Genomic DNA, 18,940 nt, shown 5'->3' on the forward strand with positions numbered 1-18,940 from the left:
CAGCCATTCTCCAATTGATGGGCATCTACTCAGTTTCCAGTTTCTAGCCACTACAAACAGGGCTGCCACAAACATTCGTGTACATATAGGTCCCTTTCTCTTCTTTATGATCTCTTGGGGATATAAGCACAGTAGTAACACTGCTGGATCAAAGGGTGTGCAGTTTGATAACTTTTTGAGCATAGTTCTTAATTGCTCTCCAGAATCGTTGGATGTATTCACAATTCCACCAACAATGTATTTGTGTCCCTCAAACTCTTACATTTCATAGCATCTTTATTTTTATAGTATGTATCAAGGGGATGATTTTAAAAGAATAAATTTTTAGCAAGGAACTTGAAACAAAATTTCCTTTGAACTGTCTTGTTACTTAACCTCTCTGGGCCTTAGGTTTCTCATTTCTAAAATATGACATTTTCTCTAAATGATCTGTATGTAATCTTTCAACTGTAAGAGCATCTTAAATTTAACAAGGTCACATATAAAGTCAAACAAGTTAGGACTCAAACCTGTGTCTTCTGATGTTCTGATGTGTGTTAATATTCTTTGCTGCATTTTCCCATGTAAAGAGACAGCAGTTGTCCCAGTTTTTGTTCATTCATTTCAGTAGGGTCCAACTCTTTGTTACTCCATTTGGGGATTTTTTTGGCAAAGATATTAGAATAGTTTGGCATTTTCTTCTAGCTCATTTTAGGAAGCTAAATGATGAGGAAACTAAGACAGAGAGGATTAAATTACTTTTCCTGGGCCATGAAGCTAGTAAGCATCTAAGGTTATATTTGAATTGAAGAAGAGAGTCTTCCTGATTCAAAATTGGGTTCTCTTTCCACTGTGTCACCAATCTGCTCTTGTACCAATTTTATCTCATCTGTTTACCAATCATTTCCTAATCAGTTACGTATCACGCATTGGGCTGAAGAAGTAACAAAGTATAATGATAACAGTTCTTGCCTTTCTGGAGTCTGAAGCCCAGAGGTTGGATTTTATTACAAAATAGAACATGGTTGGTATCAGAACACTATAAAATGCCATGCGAATTCTGAAGAAAAGAAGACCATTCTTAAATAAATGCATAGGTGTGAGGGAGGAGAGAAGTGAAGGTATATAATATTAATATTTGTCATATGGTCATATTTATACATTGTACTTCTGGTATAAAGAATTTACTTAAGCAGTCATAATGAAAATCGAACACCCAGTCATCATATGGCAAATCAAGATTCTTGGCTCCATTAATTTTTGAACTGTTTTTTGCCTTAGAGATTAGGTATCTGTGGGCTATTCTCCTTAAAAAAGTCTTTTGTCCTACTGAAATGTTCCAAAGGGCGAAAGAGTTTGTGAACTTGACTTTTGGGGGTTCCATGTATCTCTGTTATCACCCCCCCCCCCAATTCTGTGGAAGAATCCATACATTTGAAGGAAGGCCATGGAGATGCAGTAGAACATAATGAATCCCACTGGAAACGGGAAACCTAGGTTGTAGTCCTGGCCATGCTATCAATTAAGTTCAGTTTAGTAAGCATTTATTAAGGATTGGGGATACAAAAAGTGGCCAAAGGCTATCCCTCCCCATAAGGAGTTTACGATCTAATGGGAAAGACATACAGAGCAAGTTATATATAGGATAAATAGTAAATAATTAGCAGTGTGAAGCATTGGAATTAAGAGGGATTGTTGAAGATTTCCTACAAGGGGTGGAATTTTAGCTGGGATTTAAAGGAAGACTGGGAGGTAGAGGAGTGAGAGCATTTCAGTCCTGGGGGATAGCCAGAGAGAATAGTGTGAGCTGAGAGTATCTTGCTCCTGAAACAGCCAGGAAGGTGGTCAGTGTAACTGGATCAGACTATATACTAGGGTGTAAGGTATAAGAAGGCTTGAAGGGGAGAGGGACTAGGTTTTAACAGGATTTGAATACCAAATAGACTATTTTGTATTTGTTTCTAGAGGCAATAGGAAACCACTGAAGTTTATTAAGAATGGAAATGATATGGTCAGTCTTTCATTTTAGAAAAAAATCATTGTAGTGGCTGAATGGAAAATGTATTGGAATAAGAAAAGATAGGAAGCAGCAGGCTAGTGTAGTAATCAAGGTGTGAGGTGATGAGGATGGCACCAGAATGGTGGCAGTGTCAGAGAAGAGAAGGGGGTATTTTCAAAAGATGTTGCAAAGGTGAAATCAACAGCCATTGGTATAACTTGGATATGGGAGGGGAAGAGGAATTGAGAATGACTCTTAGGTTGTGAGCATGAATCTGGGAGGATTTTGTCCTCTTTAATCATAGGGTAGGAGTTACAGAGCAAGATTAAAAATTTTGTATTGAATATATTGAATTTAAGATATCTACTGGACACCTAGTTCAAGACATCTGAAAGGCACTTGGATGTAGTAGATTGGAGATGAGAGATTGAAACAGGAAAGGTAGATTTGAGAATCATAAATATAGCTATGAAAATTAAATTCATGCATGATATGCTCATGATTATTAGACATGATGTGGATGAGAATACATCAAAGGGAATTGAGAAGGAATAGTCAAATAGATAGGAAGAGAATCAGGAGAAAGTAATGTCTAAGAAAAAGTATCCATAAGAAGATTTTTGACAGTGTTATCCCAATCTTTAAAGTGGGTGGATAGATAGGACCATATTGAGATAATTGAGATTAGAATAGCTGCTTATGGCAGTATTCTTTATGAATGTATTTTGGAGACATGAACCACTCTATCTCTAATTGATTGATGAACAAAAGGTCCTGAGCTAAGCCCACTTGGTCTTTGTTTTGGCCCTGATTGATTCAGATGAAATCCTGTGTGTGTTCCCTTCCCAGATTGATTCCTTTTTTATTTTAATTATTTTTGATGAGATTTAAAAACAGAGGACTTTTTTTCTCTTTTCTTTGTTATTTAGCCTTAGTCACTCAATGATCAGTTACCTCAGTCAAACTGAGACCTGTTAAAGACCATGACTTAAAAAGACAGGTCTCCCACTGCCTCTAGGGCCATCTCTAGTCCTTTCAATCTATATCTGGCCACTGGATCAGATAGTGCTGTGGGAGAAGGTGAGGCTGATGACTTTGCACAGCACTCCCTCACTTAAATTCAGTGCATTGCATGCACTTCCTGAAGTCATGGTTGTCTTCCACAATGAAGAACAAACAACATATTAGAAACCCTAATGTCTCTAAATTCCATAAGACTGAACAAAATGGTTAATAAAGCTATTGTCAAAAGTAGTTTGGATATTAAGGCTTTATTTAAAAATAAACTTTTAAATTTTTATTTAATTTATTTGTATTTATTATAAATATTACTAGTTTTTTTAGGTTGCATAATACATAGAAAGCTGAACTTGGAGTTGGGAAGATCTGAGTTTAAATCTTCCTTCAGACACTGTGTTATTGGGGTTATAATCATGTAACCTCTCAGCAACAGATTTTTTCTTCATCTATAAAAATGGGCCAATAATAGCTACTTACCTCCCAGGGTTGTTGTAAAGTTCAAATGAGATAATATTGTAAAATGCTTTATCCTTTAAATTGCTAAATAAATACTATCTATCATTGCACTAATAAATGAAAGTACTTTCATCGTATTTATCATTTTATTGATTCATGGAAAATCATCCTATTGAAAATATAGCACCAGGGACAAATTGACTTCCTGGTCAGAACTCTGGTGAGAAGTGATTTTCTAAAATTAATAGTTGAATAGGTAGATTAAAATTAGGAAACACTTTTTTAAAAGCCTTATCATTCTTAGATGTTACTTTTAATTTTTGTATTTTAATTATTTCTCTAGCAAAAATCAATTTATTCTATTTCAGGTTGGGATTTTTCAACATTTTAGTATCTGAATCTTTTTCTACTGTTTTGAATAATCACTTGATTGTTTATTTAGCATCTTTACAAGAGTCTATGAAAAGGAAATAAAAAGATATATCTGAAAGGAAATTTTGTCTCTCTTTTGCTTATTGCTAACCCTGTGCTAAGCAGCTCTTTGCAGTGAAGATTAAATGATTATTCACCAACATATTTTTCTTTTCTTTTTTTTGTTGGCTTAAATTTTTTTTATTAAAGCTTTTTATTTTCAAAACATAAGTATGGATAATTTTCAACATTCACCCTTACAAAACCTTGTGTTCCAAATTTTTCCCCTCCCTTTCTCTCATCCTCTTTCTTAGTTGGCAAGTAATCCAGATCTCAACTGGGCACCTACTGAGGCAGGTCAATAAATTTATACTTTTTTAATTGAATCATTATCCTACTTACTATAGAGTTTTTCCAAAAAGAAACTTTGTATATTTTGCTAAAAAAAAAAAATCTTTGATCCACATAGTTGAAAGTCCCTCTTTTTTCTTCCTATCCCACTTTACTTTGACACCTTCCACCATTCTCTCCTCTTTTATCACTATCTTACCTGGTATCCTTTCTCTTTGCCAAGGTAAATCCCTGTACATATATAAATGATCTCATTTCCTCCTTTTTTTTTTTTTTTTTTTCTACAACAGACTGCCCCTCTGTTATCTCTACTCCCTTCTTCAACCAATCTTCAATCTCCTTCTGCTTAATGGTTGTTTCTCAACTGCCTACAAACATATCCATATCTCCTCCATTCTCATAAAGCTTCAACTTTATCTGTCCATCTATAGTAGGTATCATTATTCCATATCTCCTCCTTTTAATAGCTAAACTCCTTCAAAAGGCCATCAGTAATTAGGGTTGCCACTTTTCTTTCACTCTCCTCTTAGCTATGCACACTGACTTGCAACCCCATCATTCAACTGAAACTGCTCTCTCCAAAGTTATTAATGACCTCTTCATTGCTAAAACTAATAGCCTTTTCTTAAATCTTTATACTTCTCTCCACTTTACACTATTGATCACCCCTTTTCTTTGGATAATCTCTTCTCTTTGACTGTTTTCTTCTCATTCTCCTGCTTGTCTCTCTACTCCTCTATCATCTTTGTTTGATCTTCATCCTGAGTATCCCACAATGTTCTATCCTGGGCCCTCTTATCTTCCTCTATCATGTGATTTTATCAACTCTCATGGGTTCAATTATTGACTCTGATGATTTTTTGTCATAAATCTCGTTATCCAGCCCTAATATCTCTATTAACGTTTAGCCTACATTTCCAGCTATCTTTTGGACATCTGGAACTGTTGAGAACAGAATTTATTATTTTTCCCTGTAAGTCTTCTCCCTTCTTCTTTAGGATACCACCACCCTTTTTGTCACCTAGATCCTCAATCTATTTGTCATCTTGAACTCCTCATTTTCTGCCATCTCCCTGCCTTTATATCCAATTTTTGCCCAGTCTGTTATTTCTACCTTCTTAACATTTCCTGTATATCCCCTCTTTCCACTGACACTGCCACCACTCTGCTTCATGCCCCTATCACATTAGTAACCTTTTAGTTGATCTTCCTGTATCAGGTCTCTCCCCATTCCAGGATATCTTTCATTCAACCATCAAATTGATTTTCCTAGCAGGAAAATGAGATAACTCCCTCCCCTCCCACCCTCTAATTAAATAAACCCATCAGCTTCCTCTCACTTAAAAGAAAACTATATATAATCCTCAATTTGACAAAAAAACATTTCATAATCTGATTCCCTTATACTTTCCCAGGTTTTTTACATCTTATTATTCTCGAATTCTCTGCCATTAAATAACATTGCCTTTTTTTTTTTTTTTTTTTCCCCCCCACACAAGGCATTCCATCTTCTAATTGTATTTTCTTTGGTCATCCCTCATGCCTGAGATTCTCTTATTATTTATCTCCACTTTCTGAGTTCCTTCACTTTAAGCCCTAGATAAAATCTGAATTCTGTAATGAAAGGCCTTTGCTGGTCATTTTTAATGTTAATGCTTTGACTCTGTTGATTATCTTCAGTTTATCATATATTTATATTGTGGTTGGCATGTTATTTGTATCATACTGTGTGCTCCTGAAAAGCAGAGTCTTTTTTTTTTTAAACTTACTTTCTATCCTGTAGTGCTTACTGCAGTATAGTGACCAATAAATGCTTTTTGACCAAGGAAGAAGAGATTGTCATGCAGAAGTAAAGATTTAGTTGAGATTAGATAATATATATTAATAATAAACCCCTTTAGCATGGCTCCGTGATTTTATCCACTTACATTCAACAGCATCTCAATAAAAAACAAATAGGAATATGTTGTTGGTAAATTTGGGATTCATAAAGATATAACAAAGAATAGGACAGAAGGTCAGGGGATTTGGGATAGCTAATTTTAGTTAATCATAGAATAAAGATAAGTTTAAAAGATAAAAGAAAAGCTTATCTTTTCTGGTGTTTACTCTTTGATAAGATCACTGTGTCATCTAGCTGCCCCAATTTTTTTTTCCATTTTGGAAACATTTAAAGTTATTTGTGTTGCCCATAGTCATTGAACTAGTAAATATCTCAGGCTGTATTTGAATTCGGGTACTCCTGACTTCATAGCCAATGTTCTACCCGTGCCACTTAGTTGCTCCTGTCCCCTTTTTTTAAACATAAAGTGATAGATTTTTATTATGAGTTATGTTATCACTCATAAAAGGAGAGCTTTTAGATTGCTGTATCAGGAAAAAGCTTTTATTTACAAAAGTTATTACTTGAAAATCATTTTTAATTTAATTTGGACATTATGATGGCATTAATAATTATCAGTGACACACCATGTGCATGTCTAAACTTTTCTAAGTTTATTATATTCAGGTTTCTTGCATTAGCTGGCCACATAGTGGAGAAAGAATGTTGGATATGGAATGAGGAAGACCTGAGTTCAGATCTAGCCTTACTAGCAATAAGAGCCTTGGCAAGTCAGTTAACATCTGTCTGCCTCAATTTCTTGACTCTAAAATGAGGATAACAATAGTCTCTAAGTAGGTATTTTTGTAAAAAGGATAAGCTTGGAGAAATCCTTTACCATGTTCAGAAACCTGCAACCTACAGATAAAAAGAAGAACTAAAAAGTATATATCTTTTTCTTGTTTTTAAGCTATTTTTTTGTTAATCTTGTTGGTAAGGCTTATGCTGAGGATAGAAGCTTGTATTGCCTTGTCATGCTTATCTTAATTTTTTATATATGTCCAACTCTATCTCTCTTGTGACCATTTATTCTTCATTAATTCCACTTTTCAGCTTTCTTTAATATTCATATAGTAGCTATTTCTACCTTTCACATTCATTTAAGTAATAAACAAATTAGTGTTTTTCTTCTTTGCTGTTATAGCTCATTTTTCTAAACATTTTCAGGATAAAACCATAGCTTTATGGTATGGCGTAATAAGAGTTTTAAAATTTATATCTTAATTGATTTTTAAAAGTAACTTGAGCCTCTCTTTGGGAGATATCTGCAGTTAAAATATTAATTAATTTGATGTCATCTTTCAACTTTTGAGGGAGCTTTTTAAATGTAGTTGACTATAAATTATTAAATCCAGCCTTTTTCTATTTTGGAATTATCAATTACCTTTTATTTTTATAGTGTGTTTTATCACTAAATTTGCATTTTTATAATGTCGAAAACTAGAAAGACAAAAACATATATAGTGAACTCTTATAAAGGCAAATACCTACATTTTTAACTCAAACTTTGTGGAATGCAGAAATGTCAGAATTTATATTTCTGTTCTTCCACTTATAGATTTCTCTGACCAAACACCTTAGAAGAACTTTGCCAATATTTTTTGTTTTCTAAGTGTAACACATTAAAAATTTTCCCATCTGCCTATTAAGACAGAAGTTATCAAATGCTTTTAAGGTAAACTTATTAAATTTAAAAACTACTAAAATCATCTTTATAGTACAGACATTATAGAGTCATATTATAGCTCAAGGACACATTTTAAATATGTATCATACAGATCAAATCCTGTGTATGGTAAACAGTTCTTTGTCTCAAAGATATCCAAGATATACCCAGTAGTTCACTTATTTCAAGATATAGATTATACAGTAAAATTTTAAGAAAAGGAATACTAATACTCATTTGGAGTCCTGTGTTATTTAATATGTTGATATCCTTTAATATGTTTGAAATGATACTTGTCATTCATAATATACATTGAAGAAAGATCATCAGTTCAGTGAATCCAACTTAAATGTAATTTATCCAGTCACAGGGAGAGTAACATGAAAAGTACTGATGAAGGTGCCAGGAAGTTTGTAAGCTTTGGAAGTTGGGTATCAGCCACATATTTGTGTTTTGTCAGGGATTCAAATTAGTAAGTAGGTACAAGTTTTATTTGGATGGCTTAAAATTAATCTATATCACTTTTTTCTTTTCTCAGTGAAAGATATGAATTTTGTAAAAGTATCACTTTGCTTACTTCCCTCAAAAAGATGTTCAATGGGATTTCTCACTTACTGGCTTTTATTGTGATAATAGGTTGCAGAAATTTATAAATATTTTTACTGATTATCATTAACTTGATATTCATATTCCAGTACATTATGCATGTAATTTATCAACTTATTAAAGATGATTTTAAAATATTTTGACTGTTTACTATTTTAAAATATTAAATTATATATTAATTTTATTAGTTTACTTGAATACTCCAAAAATCAACAGCAGTTGCTTTAGAAATGTTTTTGTTGTTACTCTTATGCCTTTTTCTTTATTTGTATTAGTTCATTTATCTTTTATAAGATAAATTAAAGAAAAAGTTAAATTTGATACCATATTAGGCACACTTTTCTTTGTTTAAAAAACCCTTTTTGAGCAATATTTTGTGTTATTTTGTTTTCAATAGGGATTTGTCTTGGCTGTCACAATGATACGTGAAGCAGTTGATGAATTTCGGCGTTTCCAGCGAGACAAGGAAATGAATTCACAGTTATATAGCAAGCTTACAATAAGAGGTTGGCAAAGATACTTTTAATCATATATAGCATTCCTTTGGTCAATATTAAGTGGTTTTGTTATTTAATAAGAAGATTTTAACTTGTAGAAGAAATAAATATAAAGATTTGTCCAATTTTTCCCCAAAACCATGCCTCTGAGATTGATAATAACTCAGCCGTCTTATTGGATTAGATAAGAGACATACTATTTATTTTATTTTAGGCTTTTAATCGTTATATTAGATAAATTGGTACAACAGCATATAAAATATACATATTTGTGTTTGTGTGTATACACACAGACACAGTGTACATGTACTCGCTTATTTCTTATAAAATGTATATATTCTGCTATTTGTATTTAACGTACTTGTACTTTTGTGTACAAACCTATTGATTTTCACATACATACTAGCCTCAAACAAATTTGTATCTTATTTTAGTGTATATGCTGGTGTAACAAGTACAGATACGCACTTTATAAAAAGTAAGATGTAATTAGATATTTCTTAGCCTTCCAGAAATCTCAGCTGTCAGAACAGAGCTTCAAATCTGAAAGCAAATTAGCCTCTTAGGATCTGAAACAGTTATTAAAAAAAAAAAAAAAAAAAGCCATTGTATTAAATCATGCATTTTAGTAGTTATGCTCTTCAGTCAGAGTCTTGACTCTTAATGTGGAGTTCTTTTGGTCTAGTCTTCTAGCTTGAACAATTAAAAAAAAAAAGGTGGTTGGAAGGATTTATTTGAAGTAGGCACAGTGTAATTAGGAAGACTTTCACTTAAGTTTATCTTATTCTTCCCCTTAAATATATAGTTTGTAATTTTAAAAAATTAATTTTATTGATTTTTTTTTTGTTTTCATATCACTTTTATTTCCTAACATATCCCTTTTCTTGTACCTTCCAGAGGGCCATCCATGTAAACAAAGAATTTAAAAAAGGGGAAAAGCAGTTTCTTCAGCAGAACTAAACAACTTTGATGTTGATGCTATGTGCTTTTGTTGTCTTCTACTTTTACAAAGAAGGGAGGAAAGGGTATTCTTATATCAGTTCTTTGGGTACAAGCTGGCTCATTTTCATTTCAGAATATTTAGTTAAAATTTTTACTGTTCCTCTTTTTATTTACATTTCTATTGCCTTTCTGAATAATGAACCAGAAATTTGTCCTGCTTACTTCATCTTGTGTCCATTCACATAAGTCTTCGCATGACTATATGTGTCCTTCGTGTTCATAATTTACAGGGTGGTAATATTTCATTACACTTAGATTTAGCTTTTTTAGCTCTTTCCTAATCAGTAAGTATTAATATTGTTTCCTGTTTTCTCTACTTATAAAAATGCTGCTAAAATTTTTTCTCTTTTTACTTGTAGTTACCATCCTAGTATAGGCCTTCATCATTTTTTTGATTGGATAGATTGAAATAATCTTTTAATCACTTCTTAGTATAATCTGTCCTTCATACTACAGCCAAAATGACTTTTCTAAAGAATAGTTTTGACTTTGACTTTGTCAAATCACTCCTTACTCAGCAAACTGCAACTCTTTATACTTCTGGGATTAGATATAAAGTTCTTTGTCTTTTAAAGTTCTTCACAACTTTCCTTCACCTGGTTCTGCCCTATCTTTTCATTCTTCTTACTCTTTATTCTGTGGTACACTGCAATCTAGTCATACTGCCCTATTTAATTTCCTTCTGTGCCCTTGCACTAGTTATCTCTTATGTCACTCAAATGTTCTCTTTTTTCCTCTCATATTCTTGGAATCCTTGGTTTCTTTTGGGACTCGGCCAAAATATCTTATTCTGGAGTCCTTTCTTGGTTCTCCAAGGTTAGAGCTTTCCTCTCTAAATTACTTCTTGTTTATGCTTTATATCATGCAGATCTCCAATTATTTATTTATAGATTGTCTTTGTCTTTAGAATATATATATATATATATATATATATATTATACAAAACAGCATTTGGGGGTCTGTTTTTCTAAATTCTTTTTCATAATTCTTGAAATATGCAATCTCTTCTAAATAGAATTCCTATAAAATATGGTGAAATAGTTTTTTTAAAAAATTTGAATGGAATGAGCTTTAATAATAAATAAATTGAGAAATTTATTATCATTGCGAGAAAAAGTCAAATAATTACCTGTGTAAAATATAATTGTCTTGTCAAAGATCCCAAATCATTTGTAAGCTAAGCTTATTGATTTGACTGCTTAGATTATGATTATTTAAATTGATTGAGAGATCACTTCCTAGTTTCATGATTCTGCTATTTAAATTACATATTCAGATGGCTGGAGAAAAATGCAAGTAAAAATACTTAATTTTTGATCTTAAGTGTTTTTGAAGGTCTAAGTGCTTTGTGAATCCTTAAACTGCAAATGAAATATGTAATTTTTGTTAATAATGAAAATCTCATTAGTTTGATTCTAATAAGAAATGATTGAGTTGCTCTTCATTTTAAAAATGAAAATTACAAAAACATTTTTTAAAAATAAAAATTATATATATATATGGCAAAAATAATGTAGAGGGAGAATTTTTTGTTTGCTTTTGGAATCTAATGATGAATAATAGTCAAGTCTCAAGCAGTAAAATGGAAGAAAGTACTTAATTTCCACTCCAGCAAGTAATTACTTTAAAAGATTTTTCTTTGCCTAAATTTTGCCCCAAATTTGTCAAATTTAATTAAGCTATTTGAAATTAATTTTCAATAAAATTTTATTCTTAGAATGTGAATTTTTATAACTAGACCTAATTTTATATAGACAGTAAGTGCTTAAATACTTGTTGAATGAAATGGTAAATTTAATTTAATAGTGATCTCTTATTTTTATCTAGCATGTTTTTGTACTTAATTATGGGCTTTTTATTTTTGTAGCTGTCAAACAAACCTGTTGAAACAGACTGATACTTTCATATGAACCTTTCTGAAAATTGAAATGGTCTAATTATGCTAATTTTATAGATGTCTATGGAAGTATTCTTATTTTGGAGTCATTTTTTCTATATTAAAACATTGATTCATTTTTTTTTTACATTGAAGAAGAGCTTTTATTTCCAGTTGAAAATTCATTTTTCAATGGTTGACTTTCTTATTTGTGGACTAGCCAATATGGCTTCCCGTTTCTTTCTTTCTGTATAATTGGATGATTTTTGTGCTTCATTAGTATCACTAAAAAGAGAAGGTATGATAAGTAGGGAAGATGAAAATAAATTTTGCTGCTTGTTTAACACCTGACAACAGTTTTGGCAATAGAGTGTTGAAATTATTGAATTTTAAATTATCATTGAAATTCGTTTTAAATTGCTTTTTTTTAATAAGTAAAATTTCAGCAGTATAAACTGTGTGTCTTGGTTGTAGTATTCCTTTGTATAGTTATTTGCATTACAAGTAAGCCACTTAGGGAAAATTTTGAATTAAGTTTAAGGATGATTGAATTTTTTCCAATATCAAATTTGTTTTTAAAGAAATTATTTTTTTTTTAAATTAATTTATCTTTTTAAATTTAGGACTCACATTTGAAGTAGTTCTGTGCTATAGTTTCTTCCCTAGAAAGTAATTATTATTTTCCTCAAATGTCACAGGTTTCTTGAGTATATTTTCTGGCTTATTCTTCTAGTATATTATTACGAGTTCCTTGAATATTATTTGAGAAATATTAAAGTTATCATTAGATATGAAGTGAACCTTATGTTTAGGGAAGAATTTAAGTTTAATTGATTTTCTGATATTGGTTATATTCATTGTAGAAGATGAAAAAGATTATTTTCTTCATCCTTTTGTATTTCAGAGCCTTTGATTTATAATTATCATAAATATAGAAGCCTAAAGACATTATAATTTTAATTTGCTATATCTTGTTAAAATTCTTAGTTTGTCTTTTTATGGTTGTTTTTAATTTTCTGATAGATGTCGTCATGGGAAGATTTACAATTTTTGAGACTAATAATCAGCTATTGGAGAATTTAGAGATTACCAAACCCATCTCAGGTATTTTTTAACAGTGTCTCTTACGTGTAACTTCAGAGGATAGTTACAAACTCTGATGAGTTTCATCTCTAGATAGAGAGATCATAGATCTCTCTTTCTAAATCGATAGTATTTATTTTGAAGGAGTGCTTTTATTTTCTATACCCATATCTCTTATTAGGAAAGCTGTCAGTATTGAAGAACATACTTCTCCCCCCCCCCCCCCTTTTTTTTTTCCCTTATTTTTGCAAGGTAGTTGAGATTACTTGCTGAAGAACATACTTTGAGCAATTACTAAATAATTGAAGATTTTGAAATTTTATTACAAAGGCTTTTTATATGTGCTATTAAATTATTGCAATAGCATTCTAAGTTGTTTTTCTTTTTTTAAATGTCCATGCTATTACTCTGTAATCTATCTTTCAACTAGTCTCTCAGAATGGTATAAAATGTTAGAAAACTGAGGGAGCTGTAAGATAGAAGAAGAGAGATAAGTATCACAAAACCCAGGAAAGCAAGTGTAGTTAGTTAAGTCAGCAATTAGTTATAAGTGCTTACTGTATGCTATGCACAGTGCTATAAAACACCAGGCATACAAAAAAAGATTAGCAACAGTTCCTGTCCTCAGTAAACTCACATGAGGAAGACAAGAAGTAATTAATTATGTACATATGAAATGTACAGGGTAATGAAAGTAATTTCGGAAGATTTAGTGGTGGGGAAAACTGATAAACATCTTTTGTAAAATAAAGAATTTTAGCTAAGTCTTATAGGAAGCCAGGGAATGTAGTCCAATAGGATAGTTTGTAAAAGGTCACAGTCTTAGTTGATAATTTTTCCTGTATAAGGAACTGGCAGGAGTTACTGGATTGCAGAGTAAATAAATATAAGAAAGCTGTAAAGATGAAGAGGAGGTTGGTTGTATAGAACTTTGAAACCCAAACAGGATTTTAGATTAGATCCTGGAATTAATAGGGAGTCACTAGATTTTTAGTGAATAGGGGAGTATGATAGGAAGATTTGCTTTTTAGGAAGATCACTAGCTGATGAATGGAGAACTGACTGGACTAGGAGGAGACTTGAAACAAGGAAGATTATTGTAATAGTCCATGAGTGAGATGATACTACCCTGTTTCAGAGTAAGATTGAGTTATCAGATTAGGCAATTAAAGTATCATTGGTAATTTGGAGAATTTCAGTAAGTTGGGAAGTGAGAGAAGAGGAAAGTAATATTAGTAATTAGGTTTTTCTTCTTTTTTAGAAAAGAAATTTGAGGAGGGAGGATTCTGGGAAGATATCTGAGTAGGTTGGTAAATTTCAAGCTTTCCAAATTTCCTCTACAAATAGAGCAAATTTGTACCTCAGGATGCACATAGATGGAAAAATCAAGATTTAGGGCAGAACAAGGTTCTTCCTGGTATAATCCAAGAAGATCTGAAGGAAATTCCTAGGCTGTTATTATTAACCTGTCTGAAGTGCAAATACCTCCTGACTAGTTCCACTGAAACACCAAGTGGGGACCCCTCAGCCTAGCTGGTTGGGGCTGGATCCTCAGCAGGAACCACAAAGATTTTCACCTTCTGGACTGTTTGTGACTTGGGGTCTGAATCTGGGAAGACTGAGGGAACTTCAGTCGATTAGGAACACCAGGCACAGCTATGCTGCAGAGATGTGGCCCTGGGCGAGAAGGAACCAGCACCTGGTAAGTGCAGAAGCAGTGAAGCAGGGACACTATTAACTGTAGGCACTTGAAGGAGGGTGATTGGAGTTCTTGGTTTGGAGTTCCTGGTAAGAGGGGAGATGAAGGAAAGTTTGAGGCACACCTCTTATTAAAAAAAAAAAAAAATGAATTAAGGAAAAAAAAGAACCCAACATTGAAACATATTATGCAAACAGGGAAGACCAGGATTCATCTTCAGAGGAGGACACTTAGTAAAAAAAATTTCCATCCCAAAGAGTAACATGAAATGACTCCCTGTCCAGAGAGAATTTATAGAAAAGCTCAACAGGTAATTTAAAAATCAAATAAGAGATATTGAGGGAAAACTTAAAAAAAAAAAAAAATCCAAGAAAAATAAGATTATGACAAAAAAACCTAACTAACTAGAAAAGGAATTTTATAGTCTCAAAGATAAAAACAATTCATTGAAAATTATTATTGGACAAGGATAAACTAGTGAAGCTATGAAAGACCAAGAAATAACAAATAGATTCTAAATGTATACATAAATATATCTTTTCTTAACTGTACCTTGCTTGGGGGTAAGAGTCAGGGATGAAAAGGAGGGGAAAAAAAAAATAAGGTGCAATTTCATTTCAAGGAAGTAAAGAGAAAAATGGACATTCTTGAATATAATTTACTCCAGACACACACACACACACACACACATACACACATACACACACTTTCTTGATCTGGTAATTTTTTGTTATATATCTTGAATCCATCCCGATTTGCTGAGAAAAGTGTTCTCTTTTGTTTTGCTTTATTTTATTTTGTATTCCTTTTCTGTTTATCTCTTTTTCCTATTGTTTTTCCAAATAAAAATTTTTAAAAAGTTTGAATACAAAAGGGAAGAAGTAATATATCCCTTCTTATTTGAAGGGACTGTGTAGTATGTAACAACAATTATTTTGTTTTTTGTTTTTAAAGAGTGGTGGCGACTTGGGCTTTTTTGTGGGAAATACAGAAGTGAGCAGTAGATTAAGAGAGGCTGAAAATGGGTGAAAAGTCTAGAGTGGAAGAAAGAAATTGTGACCTTTTGGGGGTAGTCTTTAAGAGAAGATAGAATGAGTCATTTTCATGGAGATAGTAATTGAATTAGTGGAAGTAAGGGATATTACCCTGGGTTGGGGTTGGAAAGAGAAGACATCCCAGGATAGAATCTTGGGCTAGAACTACTGTAAGGTGATGAAGAGGGGATCAAAATCTTTAAGGAATAATTTTATTTAGGAAAAGAGCCAGAAGAGGTCAGTATTGTAGAAGTCATGAGAGAAAGAGAATCTAGGAAATTCAGTAGTGTCAAAACCTAAACAGAGATCAAGTAGGACTTAGAAAAAGATCTTTAGAATTAGCTATTAAATGTTAGTAGTTAATAAATTGTTTAGAAATCCAGGGAAGATGTTTCATTTGATTGGGTCAGATTGTAAAAGGTTGAAAAATGAGTGGGGCATGAACAACTGGAGGGAACGAATTTATATAACTTTTTCTAGAATATTGAGAGAGAAAATGATAACAATTTGATGGGATACTGCATATAAGAGAAGGAAATAAGAAATAAAATTTCTTATGTTTTACATTTATACTTAGAATTAGGTCAGCTTTATAGTATATCTATTTTATAGTGTAGTTTTGAGTTCTGATGTTGGTAGTCTCTTTCCCTTCCCACTTTTCATTATTTCCCTCGAGAATCTTGATCTTTGTTTCTTCAGATCAGGGGGAACAGCCTGAAGATTGAGTTGAATGAACATAACTGGCATCTCTTATGGAATGACAGTCTCAGCCATTAGAGTGGAGAATAGGCCCCAGGGTGTAGAGGCATCTTCAAGTGGGCAAGGATGATGGTGAATACATAGAACAGTCTGGAGAGTGAGTTGAGATTATATTGGTTTCATCTACCAATGATAATTTTCCTGGTAATCTAGGTTTGTCTTTATTCTTGTAAGGTAGACTCCCAAGTATTTTATAATTCACATTCTGTAGTTCTTTTAAAAGGAATTTCTCTCTCTCTCTCTCTCTTTTTTTTTTTTTTTTTTTTTTGGGTTTGTAATATTCAGAAATGCTAGTGATTTATATGGATTTAGTTATATAGCCTGAGACTGCTGAAGTTATTGTTCTGATTAATTCACTCTGTAGGGTTCTGTAAGTAAAGTATTATGTTTGCAAAAAAAGGACAATTTTGTTTATTCTTTGCCTTATGCTCATTCCCTCAATTTCTTAAAAAAATTTTTTTTAATTGCTAAAGCTCATATTTCCAACATGGAAATAATATTGATGCTTGCTCTGCTGTTCATCTTATTGGACATCTGCTTTATTTCTATTACATTTAGAACTGGCTCTTGATTTTTACTTACGTAAAAGAAAAAAAAATCTGTTCCTATTTTTTTAAGTGTTTTTAATAGAAATGAGTTTTATTTTTTTCATAAGTTTTTCCTTCAACCTTCTGATGAATACTTTATTCTTGTAATTAATATGACTTATTCTGTCTAAGGTTTTCCTATGGTTGAATTAATCTTACATTACTGTAAAAAAAAATCCAAGTTGGTCATAGTATTTCATGTTTTTGTAGACTTTTTGTTAATGTCTTATTTAAAATTCTAACATCAATATTCACTTGAATATTGGTCTATAATTGTTTTTCTCTGTTTTGACTCTGGTTCATGTATCAATTTTTACTGATAGTTAGAGTTCCCAAGCTGAAGAAATCTTAGATTTTTGTGATTTATAGATACTACTTGAAATATGGCTTACATGTTTTTAAAAATTCAAATAAATTTGTTTTGAACCTAATGAAGGATATTGTTATTTTATTTCATGATTGGGAACATAATCCATAGATTTCCATGTAAATTCTTTTGTAATAATTTTATTTTATTTTTTCCTTATGGACATAATTTTTTAAAAATATCATTTCAGCTCTTTGTTAGTTTTGCTTTTTGGATAGAAGAATTTTCTTTTTAAATTTATAGTTTCCCTTATAAGTGTCTTTTAAGTTTTGCCAAGTCTAATCATATTATAAATTTTGCCAAGAATAATGTACTACATAGTGTCACAAGGAGTAAAACTCAATCGATATAGAGATCATCCTCAATATAGAGATTGTGTTTCTTACATATTTAGCATTTGGGAATTGAATAGGTTAGAGAATGTAAGATTTAGAATCTGGAAGACACGTTTCTTTCATTCCTCAGTAACTTACTGAATATGTGACCTTAGTCAAGTTGCTTAATGATTCTCAGTCTTAGTTTCTTCATTTATAAAATGAGATTGATAATAGTACCTACCTCACAGGTTTGTAAAATCGATCAAATGGAGATGGCATATATGTAAAATACTTTGCACACCAGTATTTAATGTTAATAGGTTTGTGAGTGTTGGTTTTATTATGAGAATCAGCTTTTTTCTTTTTTCTTCAGATATCCCAATTTTATTCCCTAAGGGGAATCAGTATTTTTAAACATTAGTTATTTTTATACCATTTATTTTGCACACGCTTTGCTGAGACAAATTCACTAATCATCTTTTTTCCTTTCAGAAAACAAGTTTACTAGGCAAGATTTTTCTAGTCAAATTGGCAAAGTGGGGAGTTCAAAGGGAGCCATTCTTCTCTCATCTCTAAAAAGTGACAAAAAGAAACATCAAAGAGAAGAAATAAGAACAAAAACTCCCAGAAGATGGGGACTGGATCCATATGATATGTAAATATATAAAGAGAACTTTTGGTGAAGAAGCTTTCTATACATATATCTCTTGAATACACCCCTTTTCTCCTCTGATATGGCTACCACCAAGGTATAGGTGGTACCTGATCACCTGTACATATAAAAGGCATTACCTTGATGCCTTGACCACTGGAGTAGCTTACAGATGAGCCTACCTGCCTCAAGTCTTTCCTCATTCCAGTTCAACCTCCCTTCAGCAACCAAAGGTATTAAAATTCCACCCCTATAGTCAATAAACTTCAGGAACTCCCACTTGTCTCTGGCATCAAATGCAAAATTCTGTTTGGTATTCGAAGACCCTCATAACCTAGCCTCCCCATACGTTTACAGTTTCTTATACCTGATTCCTTACCACTTAATCTCTAGTCCACTGACATTGGCCTTCTTGCTGTTTTATAAACAAATACTCATTCTCTTGACTCCTGGAATTTTTTCTGACTCCTCCATGCTTGGAATGTTTTCCTTCTCAACTCCTCATTTTGTCTTCTTCTGTATGGTTTGTTTGTACATATTCGTTTACTTGTTTTCTCCCTCATTATTTTGTGAATTCCTCAAGAACAGGCACTGTCTTTTGCCTCTTTGGCTTCCTAGTTTCTAGTACTGTGCTTGGGGACGTTATAGACACTTTATGATTGTTTAGTAACTGACTGACTAACTAGTGCCTTATAGT

General features: G+C 32.2%; 1 protein-coding gene across 7 annotated transcripts in view; it reads left to right on the forward strand.

Moving 5' to 3' along the window:
- The window catches only part of ATP9B (ATPase phospholipid transporting 9B (putative)), a 451,952-nt gene that overhangs the window by 87,369 nt on the left and 345,643 nt on the right, over nt 1-18,940 (forward strand). For 4 of the 7 annotated variants that reach the window (XM_031946730.1, XM_031946732.1, XM_031946731.1 and 1 more), the window contains one exon: nt 8,768-8,876. In XM_031946730.1, the coding sequence (XP_031802590.1) occupies nt 8,768-8,876 (109 nt within the window). The other 3 variants (XM_031946735.1, XM_031946736.1, XM_031946734.1) reach the window with 3 other exon arrangements.

This window comes from Sarcophilus harrisii, chromosome 1 (genome assembly GCF_902635505.1).
Source record: "Sarcophilus harrisii chromosome 1, mSarHar1.11, whole genome shotgun sequence".
NCBI classification, from domain to species: Eukaryota; Metazoa; Chordata; class Mammalia; order Dasyuromorphia; family Dasyuridae; genus Sarcophilus; species Sarcophilus harrisii.